At 40.5% G+C, this 12,900-nt stretch overlaps 1 protein-coding gene across 1 annotated transcript in view; it reads left to right on the top strand.

Moving 5' to 3' along the window:
- The window catches only part of NTF3 (neurotrophin 3), a 53,994-nt gene extending 51,634 nt beyond the window's left edge, over positions 1 to 2,360 (top strand). Inside the window, exon 2 of the mRNA XM_049821762.1 lies at positions 1,278 to 2,360. Coding sequence (XP_049677719.1) covers positions 1,278 to 2,072 — 795 coding nt within the window. The 3' untranslated portion in view covers positions 2,073 to 2,360. The remainder of the gene's footprint in view (positions 1 to 1,277) is intronic.
- Positions 2,361 to 12,900: the final 10,540 nt, after the last annotated feature.

The raw sequence follows: 12,900 nt of genomic DNA, 5'->3' as shown, positions 1-12,900 counted from the left end.
AAAATAGGTGTGCTTCGAAGTGAATCTTCTGTGCTTTAGTATTTTACACTGAAAATTAATTTTGTTTAAATATAAGTGCAAATACAAAATATACAGGTATCCACAAGGAGAAAAGCACCTCCTTGGATGGATGCTCACAGTTCTCAACTGTGCAAACAGGATGACAGAAAGATTGAAAAAGAAACGACAAATGAGCTTCTAGAACATGCTCAGAAGCTAGAATTACAAGGACACTACAAGAATCCATATGGAGCAGTGCATGGCAAAGTACACTACAGAGACGAAGCACAATTTTAAGTCCAGTTTAAATCTTGATCTTCAGTTCATTTTGAACTTTAGGAACAAGATTCTTCCTTTTTTTTTTGGGGGGGGGGGGGGGGGAGGGGGAGGGGAGGGGGAGGAGAGGGGAGGTGTCCTCCATCTGTCTTTGAACATTTCTAACTACTGCGAGTTTAATTCCACTTTATATAAATATAATGAAGGAACTTCATTAAAACCGGCAAAAACCCGGGCCCCAACCCTGCAAGCAAGCAGCACAAAACGGCCTGTGGATCTGTCTGAATTTCCCACTTGATTAGAGAAGCCTAACCACTGCTTTCGGAAGTTCAAAACATAAGAAACCCCACTTTGCTGCTTGACTGCATCCTTTTCCTTCAATACTTTTCCTTATAGCACCAGAGAGAGAAAGAGAGAGAAAGAGCTATTGAAACACAGTATTTGTTTCCTACTGTGTGATGATGCTCTTAGGGTAAAGTTAAACACAAGCCATCTGATGAACAGGAATTTGATGGATCCAAGAGATCTCAACACACGAAACTTGACAACACTTAGCAAAGTCAGAACTTCTTCACTTTACACCATAGTCTGCTACTCTGTATAATCGTGCAATTTTGAAACTAAACCACTCTGTAGAATAGACTCTGTGAAAGTTACTTGGCTGGCCTCTGCTGCCAAGACTGGGACATACTATCCCAAGAGGTACCTACTTCTGTAGAGAAAAGGACCTAACTGACATATAAGCTACTATGCATGGAAAGAGGAAAAGTAAGGTCATCCTGAAAAGTGCATTAAATGTAGATAAAACACTGAAAAAAAAAGTCAGAAAAGAGTTGCACTCATTATAAAGTATAACAACATAATATTGTCAAAGAAACACATAGCCTATCTGTATCTGTAAAGTGCAGATGTTATAAAAACAGATCCAAATTTTCATGTTTACAGCCTCTAGTAAACTTCCCTATTAATTGTTTTTATGTTGACTGTCTGTTTCTTTGCAGATCTTACAGGTGAACAAGGTGATGTCCATCTTGTTTTATGTGATATTTCTCACTTATCTTCGTGGCATCCAGTCTACCAACATGGATCAAAGGAGTTTGCCAGAAGATTCAATAAATTCTCTTATTATTAAACTCATCCAGGCAGACATTTTGAAAAACAAGCTTTCTAAGCAGATGGTAGATATTAAGGAAAATTATCAAAACACGGTGCAGAAAGCAGACACTCAGCATGACATAGATGAAGATGACAATGTGAAATCAGACTTCCAGCCAGTTATCTCAATGGATACAGACCTCTTAAGGCAGCAGAGACGCTACAACTCTCCCCGAGTCCTCTTGAGTGACAACACGCCGCTGGAACCGCCGCCACTGTACCTCATGGAGGATTATATTGGAAATTCGGTGGTGGTGAACAGAACCTCCCGGCGGAAAAGGTACGCAGAGCACAAGAGCCACCGAGGGGAATATTCCGTTTGTGACAGTGAAAGTTTATGGGTCACGGACAAATCCTCTGCGATCGACATTAGAGGACACCAGGTAACTGTTCTGGGAGAAATTAAAACAGGCAACTCTCCAGTTAAGCAATACTTTTATGAAACGAGGTGTAAAGAAGCCAAGCCTGTAAAAAATGGCTGCCGCGGCATTGACGACAAGCACTGGAACTCCCAATGCAAGACATCCCAAACTTACGTTAGAGCACTGACTTCAGAAAACAATAAACTGGTAGGCTGGAGATGGATAAGAATAGACACCTCCTGTGTGTGCGCATTGTCAAGGAAAATAGGAAGAACATAAATCTGCATCTCTTTGCTATATAAATTATTACTTTAAATTATATGATATGCATGTAGCATATAAATGTTTATATTGTTTTATATATTATAAGTTGACCTTATTTATTAAACTTCAGCAAATCTACAGTATATAAGCTTTCTCTCTCAATAAACAAGAGCAAAGGGTGTGTGCCTCTGCTGGGGGCAACTCCGGGTTTTTTTAGACTATGTTTGTGACACTGCTTGTTGGCAGCATACCGTAACCTTACTGTAAAATCTGTGTAAAATCAGTATTTTTCATTCAGTATTGTCAAGCCAGTGACTGTCATTTAGTAAACTTGTTAAAAATCAGATTAATGTCAAGAGTTGTGTACATATTTATATTCCTCACTCTATACATTCATATTTAATTGGATGCAGTGTTGACTTCTCATCGCCAAAACAGAAATGGACCAAAATACATGTTGTAGGCTGCAGATGATGTCAACATTATCAGCGTCAAGTAGCCATAAAATACAGTTTATGTGTGTTATGCCAGTTTTGCCAATGAAATGACCATTTTCCCTCTGTTAGCATTTCACAATGACTGCTAATAATCCAGCAACTTTCATTTGTTTTTGAAGCACATTTGGTTTGCAACTGTTTCTAATGGTGCCAGTTTGTCATAGAAAAAAATATGAAAAAAATCTAAAATATTTGTAGCAGAAAGCTACTGAAGCCAGGAACCGATCTAAATGGATCATTAATATAATACATAAAAGTTGATTTCTTCAGAATTTACTCTTTATTGTGATCAGCCTCTTGCTCCTCACACAACTCAATTATCTTCTGCTTGCATTGTTGGATTATTCCTCTCTGTCTGAGTTGTTAAATTAGAAACAAAGCTGGTGGTGTCTTAACCTTAAAAGAGCCCTTGGCTTGCAAGTTGTAGTAAAGATACAATATCCTGGCATGGATATCAAAGCCACACACCCATATGAAGCTATTCTCCTCAGCAACCCATTCCTCATTTTTCACAGAAGGAAAAATGTGTAGAACTGCTCGACAAACCTGGTACCTTTCATAGGGACATGAAATAATAGATCTTTCTGAGCAGTATGGTGACTAAAATCCAGGTAGTCCGTAGTTATAATGAAGTTCTTCAATTATACAGGTGAGTTGTTACTTAGGACAGACAAATGTACTAGCATATATATACCTCAAACTCTTTGTATTGTCATGTAGCTCCACTGGGGACTGATAATTACACTACTGGAAGAGATGGTCTATTACACATTAGCTGTATAATGCCCTGGATGGGATCCCACTCCCGTAAAAGTAAATGGGAGTCTTGTCACGGCTATCAGCAGAATTAAGATTGGACTGCGTACGTTATCTGTGTCTAGCTAGATCTTAACACAAAGGCAGGGCTGAAAAATGCCAGCCATTCAAAAAGCATTAGAGCTGTAGCGGTCTTAGGTTTTTACACTACGGCCTTCACTCTTGTAGCGTGGTCAGCATCGCAAATGAAAATGAGATCAGAGCACTCACAACCGAGGTTGCAGGATGCCTTTGTTTGTACAGCTTTCACTACTGGAGAACCAACTTCAAACCTGCAACAGGTCCTCAAAAGCAGCAAATTGTGCGGTCTCCCCTAACCCCTCACAGAGAGCGTTACACATAATAAAACCACCGGAGAACTGGACAGGTCGCTCATGAGGCCAAGCACTGGAACAAGAATGCCTCTGAAAGCCAGGCTGGAGCGTGTAGGTATAATTCTACAGGAGTGGCCACAAACAAAAGTTTTGAGAACAATCTTAATTTTCAACATGAGGCCAGGGTATTTACCTCACAGGAAATATCATCACCTCGCAGTACTAAATCATAACTTTGCTTCAAGCAATAATAACTTCAGAGATTCAATACCAAGGCAATCATTAAACAGAGAGAGAGGATGTAATGTAACAAGGAACTCCGACTAGAATTTTTCCAGTGTTCTCCTTCCTTGGCAAACATTTTAAAAAAATCCTCAACAGAGCTTTTGCTATTTTTACTAGTAGGAAAGTTTAAGTTTCAACTAAATTCTTCTGCTTGGGGGGACAAGCATATTTTTCAGAGTCCTTCCCCTCTGATATATTTTACAAGTTAAAAGCCTAATTTTACACCCTGAATTCCCAAATAAAGATCATTTTCAGATGCTGTGAGTAATTGAGAGCAGATATTGTCACAGATCATTAACTTCAGAGATCGCCATGCTTCAGTATGCCAGATAGGTCTATCTCTGTATGAGAAAAGGAAGGAAGAAAACTAATTTAGCTTGGTTAAATCCCAGTAATCAGAAACTACCTTGTTCCTCTAGTGTGGATGCCACACTTGTTTACATCACTGTAAATCCAGAGAAATTCTGCTGACGATAGGTGAGAAAATGTAGGTTTATAGTAATGTAAACAACAACAGAGTTGATCCTAATGCCTTTATCTCTGCTCACTGAAAATCGAGGGAAGTTCATTATTTATAGGTTCAAAGAAAACAATTTGTCATTTTCCACTGTAAATCCAGTAACAGAAACTGGTCTGACTCCTAAATTTACCAATGCACCAATTATTTTACAAGCAGCCAGGAAAAATGTATCAGGGTAAATACAACGCCTGTCATCTGAAACACATTAAATGAGAAAGAAGCATGGTGCGTAAGGTTATTAGATCGGCTGCCTCTTTCCCACCCCAGTATAACAATGAACGGAAGTGTTACCCTCTGGATCTGATCCAGTTTCCACTAAAGTCAATGGAAAAATTCTCACCTTCTCCAGTGGAAGCTGGATCAGGCCCCGAGCAAAGAAAAACCTGCAGATCTCAACCAATGAGCAGAGCAATCGCACACATCAGTTACGCGTTCTTGTAAATCCTGTATACGCATAAGATGCTGTATAATTTTGTAACAAGTTTGTAAACAACGCCTGTAATAAATTTGTTAAGGCCTAATTCTGTTTTCACTGTAGCCGGGGATGGTTTTATTGTCAACTTCAGTCATGGCACAATGAATTCCAAGTTCCTATCCAACTTTTTTGTATGTGTGTTAAGTAATTAAGCAAAATATTCAGCTTGCAACACTAGTTTAAGTATTCAAAAACTCACTCCCATTAGGCAGCTCAGATGGTCTGTCAATATTGTTTTGCCAATAGATCATTATAAACACACATTTTATTTAGCTTTTCTCCCAAACGACCGAATGCTATTCTGAAATTGCCTGTTTGTGTCAAACTGTATTTTCTCCATTTTTTCCCCAGTTTTTTTACAGTCCATTTAGTAACAGTAAAAAATGCTCCACTGAGGGTTTGGGAAACCATCTGCATTTATTTTATCACCTTTGAACATGTGTTCAGGAATGAAGTCTGTGCAGCGAGTTTACTGCTACCAAGAGATTTGTGCGGCTGCACCAGGAAGAAACTTCGACCGGACTATACGGAGTGTGCTCAAAACCACTCTGCTCATACTCTGTTATTTCAATGCTTTAGCAATCAGAGTCTTTCGCTCAGCTATACATTGTGTTTCTGCAGACAATACCAAACAGGAAACAAGTCTGATTGGGAGTTCCAAAATTAAAAATTTAATGATAATGACCTGCTATTTCTGACCTTTCAGCAAACGTATTCGCGCAGCAAAGTAAAGCGCATAACCATTCATTTCATTTAATAGAAACATTGTGGCAAAATCAATGGGATTCTGTGTTCTCCACACTTGGTGCGCGTATGTAATTCATCATGCATGGGGCGGGGGGGGGGGGGCGCGAAGAAGGAGGAGGAGGAGGAGGAGGAGGAGGAGAGGATAATAAGCACTACAGCTTGTGAGAAGTAAAAGTCTGTGCTCTGGGTTGAGCATTTTAAAGTGTGGAGGGGTTGTTTTCTGAAATGCTTTGCCTGTATTTTGTTACAGCAGATGGCAGAATGACGAAGCAAGCACAGATGTGGTGTAAAAAAGTCAAGCAATATAAGGATAACAAAAACTTTCCTGGGAAAGTCAGCCATTCGCTACCACTGTAGGTCCATGCAGTTCTGTGCAGGTTATTGCAGAGCTCAGAAATGACGCTCCCAGTTAAATTATTTAACTAACCTCTGTGGCAAAAAAATGTATTTTTTCCTGAAACTTATTACAGTCACAAGCTGGATAACTTTTTTTTTTTTTTTCCCTATAATCACTAGCTGCTTTGGTACCTCTGATGAACAGCAAATGGTAATGCTTTCCATGAAGGTCCCCAAATATAGATATTTCCTTGGTTTTACTGCTGAGCTTTGAAGCCAGCGGCACCTGAAAGCCATACTTTCACTACGGAACCAGCCTTTTGATGTCATGACCTCATGTTTCCGGACATTTTGATCACAGGGTCCTATTCTGGACCCGTTAGCCACACAATTAAGTGAGATCATGACCAGACTGCTCTAAATAATGCCTGAGAAGCAGCTGTACGCACAGCGGCCAAGGACCAAAAAGAAAGTGAGCAGCCCTACACTATCTTTATATCCACCTTCTCAAATCCGCTCCGCTTTCACTCTTGAGCTGCAAGTTGCATGATCAAGGGCTGCATAATCAAGGGTTCATGCCTCATGCATGTCCAAGGGTTGAGATGCCTAGTAGACCTTTGACAGAAGGACAGTTTCTCAGTTTGCATTTTTTGCCTGCCCAGAAGCACGCCTTATGTGAATCTGGATGGACCTTCTGTAAAAGGGTGTTGTGGTTGCAACATGTCTGCTGTCCCCTCTCTAAAACACAACATGTTGTTACTGTTTACGTGTGTCACAGGGAGGAGAGAGCATCATTGATAGACCAGCTTCATTATTTGTAAAATACATTGAGACCATTTGAGAGAAAACACTGATGTGTCCAGGGGAGGCTGCTAAGGAAGAAGGTAGGATGTTTCTTTTCTCCAAGCAAAAATATTTCCACCGAGGGTGGGAGAAAAGGAAAGTAGGTGCTGAAAAAAACAGGGAGTCATCGCTTTTGGGTGGCAAACATCTTACAGAGATTTAGGAAAGCAAGGGAGAGAGATTGTTTAGCATAACCTCAGATGAAAGGCTCCTTCCTGCTATGAAAAGGGTTAAAGAAATACCATTAGATCATCTGAAACATGAATTCAAAAGGAAAATGAGCCTCTGTTAATTGGGGTCAACCCCACTGTGTTGATTAGGAATTAACTATGCTCGCTGAGCACAGATGATGAAGTCTTGCTCTCGGTTAGCCCTGTGCAGCCCCTGTTGTCAGCACTTAGGACTGTGAAGCTGTTAAGTGAGGGCAGAATTTGGCTCAGAAGGTATTAAATCCAAATTGAATGCATAAGGGGGAGCCTAAGTTGAAAGCATTATCCACCACACTAAACAAGCCAAGGTTTTAACATTAGTGTCATAAAAATTGTTCATTACTTTGTCTAGTTCCAGGCATTTAAGTTTTAAAATAAGTTTTGAACTGTCTGATATGACCAGTACACATATATTTAGCAGCAATTTACAAAAGGAAAAAAAGCTGTAAATGGAAGTATGCAGTAAAATATTGTGTCTAGCACTGTAAATATCTTCTGTTGATTCTTATTTATGTTCTCAGTGTCTGAGAAAGGAATTTTAATACAAATCTTGGTTTTCTTTTACACATGGTATTTTGTATAATAAGCACCTCAACTTAACTGCTTGTAGAGGTTTGCGGTGTGCAATCTTTGTGGATAATGGAGCAGAAGTATGGCTCTGAAGTTGCTGGGCAATGTAAAAATTTTAAGTCCCACGTTTGTACAGTAGATAGTTAAACCAAACGTGTGAAAGAGACAGAATCTGCTTCTCAGGCTCAAAGATTAAATACGTTTTAAAATATTGAATGACAGCTTTTGTCATGTTATTACAAATACCTTGAGTCAGATTCGTATGTGACGCAGCCACTGCTCATATGAAGTATAATTTTTTTAATCTTTGTTATTGCACAAATCTACTAAATGTGATTCCCATTAAGTTCAGAAGATAGAAATTTGCTCATTTCTACACTGCTGACAGAGCATACACCATAACCCCAATATATGAGCCAAATCACAGGTCAGAACATGATCCCTGAACTTATGTCCTGAGGAAAAATCTTCCAGGAAGGAAATTTTTCCATTCTGCAGAGAGAGCTCAGCTGCCACAGTCACGGTGCCTATGCCATGATATGACAAGGACCTATGTTCGAAGTCTCGAGGAGGTAGAAACTGGCTGACGGGAGAGCCGAAGGGTAGAAGAAGTGGCATGGGTGGGGCAATAACTATTACATTGGTTCCTTGAAAATAGGACCCCTCAAACACATAAAATAGACTGTACAGCCATCATGATTCTCCTGATCTCAGGATCTGACTCAGAGGCACATGTGCCCTAGGTCAATAATCTTGGCCGTCTCAGATTCCTGAGACTTGGCGTCAGGACATGGTACTTGTCCTAGGCAGGGGTAAAGGTGAAAAAAACCCTTCTCCTACCACAATCAGATAAGAGCAATTATTTAAAAGGGAATTCTCATGGGAACAGTTTTGTCTCAAACTCCCATGGCTTTTTGTTGGTGGGTTTTTTCCCACAGAAATGGAAGATACAGGTTCCTGAGAAAGGCCTGCTGCATGTAGTTTTCTCAGAGGGATATAAGGAAGCTGGAGAATAGAAGTTAGAAAGAGGAAAGTTCTCCTTTAGTGGAGTCAGTTCAGAGATCTATTTTCCCTTCAGGTTCCCTCTCACTGTGCTGGTGGTTCACTACAAAAATATGTGGTGAAATCTTCTGATGCAGATCCTGCTGCGGAGAGTGTTTATATGTGGGTGGAAAAGAGGAGGACCGCAGTACCATGGCTGGATTGAGGAGAGGAGCTCAGCAGTCTTCGTGGCTCCTTCCTCTCTTCTTCTGAATGCCATGGAGACTGGGGTGTGTCAGTGGCACAAAAGCGGAGAGCAATCACAGTATAGCTGCACAACACACTTCCCCATTCACAACGGCCAGGCGAAGAGAGCTGGAGGTCAACTCCATCATCTCACAGGCTGATCCTGGGACAGGTCCTTCATCTCCTCCCATAGAATCTTTGAGGAGAAGGATCCACACTGTCACTTCATAAATTAAGTTTAAGGATACCAAGGCAATCCTGCAGTGTTTTGAACCTGGTTCACACAAAGTGAAAGACTAAAGAGGAAGGCTAATGCGGGGCGGGGGAGTTAACAGTATTTACTCTTGAACAGTTTCACTTGCATCCAGAATGTACAGAAAAAAAACCAATCTGAATAGTGGAAAGTGTTTCAGTCATCTGTATAGTTTTGGGGGGAACCACCACACATACAACTAGTAAATACTTAACTTTATTCTGGTCTCATGCAGGTTTAATGTCTGACTTCAGTAGGATTAGTCCCAGTTTTTACTGAAACAATAAAGCTTGGAATTATGCCTCTGACATTTTAAAGCAGGTGGTGAGCTCTGTACTTGATCAGCCTCTCAATTTCTGTATACCATGTAGCCGCTGCCTGCATCTACATGATGAATAGCAATCAAATTATTTAATGTGATAGATTACAGGGGGCCTAGGCTTCTATGCTGTAGCAGCTTTAAACCACATCTGCCTTGCATGGAGGGATATTGTTGTCAGATCTCAGACTGATTCAGTGCAGCTCACCAGGTAAATCCAGGGGCTTTCCATCACACCAGCTAAATAGTCTCCCCTGAGAACCACCATGCATAGCATTCAGAATTAACTTTACTTCTTCCTTCAGATGTAACTTCATTGGGCCTTCTTTTGCTTGAAGAAATGATGAGAAAAAAGTAAAAGTTAGATTATCAGGTACTGGCATTCAGAATTAAATTCTGAAAACCGTAACTATTGTCAACATGAGAAACACTGGAAAATTAAGATAGCATGTGCACACTACAAGCTCAGTGAAGACGCTCTTCTTCAGAAATAAAACTGCTTTAGACAACAGCAATCTAGTCTCAGCTAAAACAACGAACCCAGTCCTGCTGAACAGAGGTACCCACCTGAGTTTTTTTTTAATTTACCGGAAACTTCACATTTTGGCTTTTCCAAGCATTTTTCAGTAAGCAAACATTGAGTATAATTAACATGACAACTTTTACTACATTGGAAACACTCTAGAACTGCAATCTGAAATAATCTGAAATGATTCATTCTGGGTAACATCACATTCTGAATTTTGTAGCTTTTACCAGCCCTCAGTAATGACTTGGTTTGCAGACTGGAGCGTACAGCTTGACTTTGTGGGCTTGGAAACCCTCTTGGAGACATTATTCTTCATCTGCTTTTCCATGAAGTCTTCATAAATGCAAAAGATTTTACAATCCCTAAACAAAATCTGAAGTGTCTGCTTCTGTCAGCCCTAAAGTCATTCATTATTCCATGAAGCATTGACTAAATATTCCATCACCCTAAGCAATGACCTACTCAGCGGGAACAGTGCAGGCTCCGTAAGTGAAGAACTACAGCTCAGGAGATGTGAATGCAGCAAATAACATGAAAGTTGATACCAAGAAATTCACTGGAAAGCCAAAACTGGAATCTAACAAGGACAACAATAGGAGAGTGAAGCAGAAGCTGAGAAGGAAAAAAAAAACAAAACCAACGAAAGTTTGTATTCTAAAGAAAAAAAAAGATCAGCTGGCCTTTGATAATAGCAATAATTCTTTCTTTTTTCTTTTCTTTTTTTTTTTTTTTTTTCCTCATAGGGTTCATCCCTCTCTGATTACTGCCTTGTAAAATTCATTCCTTTCCCATGAAAGCTGAAATTCTGCTGTCAGGGAGATTTTTGTGCTTAAAACTTGTAGTGGGTCTCTGCTAATAATCTCTGTGGGAGTGGTTTATAGATTCATTCTTCAAAAAAATACACAGTCAGGATTTGCTGAGAGCCAGTTCCACAGCTCAGGCTGCATTTAAGTGGATTTAGTTCACTCAGCCTGCTTGCATAGGTCTTGATATAAAATAGCCCTTAAGCATATGCCCAATTTTAAGAGAAGAATAGCTGTCTTCAAGTTGGTAAGATTAACCCTATGCTTAAAGCTAAGTGCATCGTCAAATTTTTTTATGCACCAGGGTAATAATAAGGTTCCTCAGTGATTTTATTACTGGAAATAATAGCGATTCACTAAAAACCCAAATGGAACAAGTATATGAGCAAACCTAGTAGTTCCCATCCCATAAATTTTGCTTAAAATTCCTAGGGAAAAAAAAGCACAACAGGTAATCTGTAAACATTTAAGACCTGATCCAAGGTCCATGGAAGTTTGTAAAAAGCTCCCAAAATTTCCAGTGGGTCCTGAATTATGTGCTTAATGATTGAACCATGATCAATAAACTGCCACGGATTTATAGGATAAAGAAAAGAACACACCAAATAAAACTGATCATTTGTTTTTTTAAATCAAAGAACATAATTAGCAGATAAAGTAATATCTAGAGTGCAGTAAAGAATTTGGCAGTACTTCAAAAATTCTTACTTGAAAAAGTCATTCAGATAGACTTGGATATAAATGCAGTCACCTGGATGGGGAGCTGGGGAAAGGAATATGAATTGCATGCAACGATAACTGGAAATGTGCTGAACCAAGGGAAGAAGTCATTCAGTGGGTAACTGCAGACACAGCTTTAGACCTGGGGTGAAATTATCACTGTCCGTGTCACCAACAAAGATGTTAAAGAGCACCGATCCCACTACTGACCCCTGAGGAACGTCCCTCGTCACTCGTGTCCGAGTAGAGAGCAGTGACGAGCAGCGTTCCTCAGGGGCCGGTACTGGGACTGGTGCTGTTTAACATCTTTGTCGGTGACATGGACAGTGGGATCGAGAGCACCCTCGGCAAGTTTGCCGATGACACCGAGCCGTGTGGTGTGGTCAAGGCGCTGGAGGGAAGGGATGCCATCCTGAGGGACCTTGACAGGCTTGAGAGGTGGGCCTGTGTGGACCACATGAGGTTCAACAAGGCCAAGTGTCCTGCACATGGCTTGGGGCAAACCCAAGCAAAAATACAGGCTGGGAGATGAGTGGATTGAGAGCAGCCCTGAGGAGAAGGACCTGGGGGTATTAGTGACTGAAAAACTGAATATGAGCCAGCAACATGTGCTTCCAGCCCAGAAAGCCAATTGCATTATGGGCTGCATCAAAAGAAGTATGGCCAGCAGGTCAAGGGAGGGGATTCTCCCCCTCCCCTCTACTCTGCTTTCATGAGACCCTCACCTGGAGCAACCTGGTCCAGTGGAAGGTGTCCCTGCCCATGGCAGCAGGGTTGGAACTAGATGATCTTTAAGGTCCCTTCCAACTCAACCCAGTCTATGATTCTATGATCTATCAAGACCACCTTAGTGACTTAGGTGCCCACATCACATGTTTGGAGGCAAACTACATACTTCCCTTCAAACGAGGGGTTTGACAGCAGCACTTTCTAAAAGGTGCTGAGGAAACAGAAAAGAAAATGTTTTGCATAATAATTTGAGATTCCTTTCTCCTTGCCTAGTGACTCTTATTCATATAGCTGCTTAGAAGGCTGCTACAATTGCAGATGAATATTCTAGTCACATGCTCAAAGAAAATTCCTTGACATTTCTCTGAATTTATCACTCCTACCTTTAGTATACCATATCCACGATTTAAGCTAGTTGCTGCAATGAGGTCCTAAGCTCTTCTGAGTCCCTGGTAGATGGCTCCAGCAATTTATGGAAGATTTAAAGCAAACACATGGAAAGCTGAAGAATTCCTCCAGAATAAGACTGCTTATCTAGAATTTGGACTAAAATGGTCCTTGCCATAGAAGTAATGTTTCTTCTCCCTACATAGTAAGAGACCTAGGAGTACAGTCACCCCAAGCAAGGATAAGCACTTTTGCCTTCTCATA

The sequence above is a fragment of the Accipiter gentilis genome, chromosome 18 (assembly GCF_929443795.1).
Source record: "Accipiter gentilis chromosome 18, bAccGen1.1, whole genome shotgun sequence".
Lineage (NCBI taxonomy): Eukaryota > Metazoa > Chordata > Aves > Accipitriformes > Accipitridae > Astur > Astur gentilis.
This window is presented reverse-complemented; position numbering and strand designations above follow the sequence as displayed.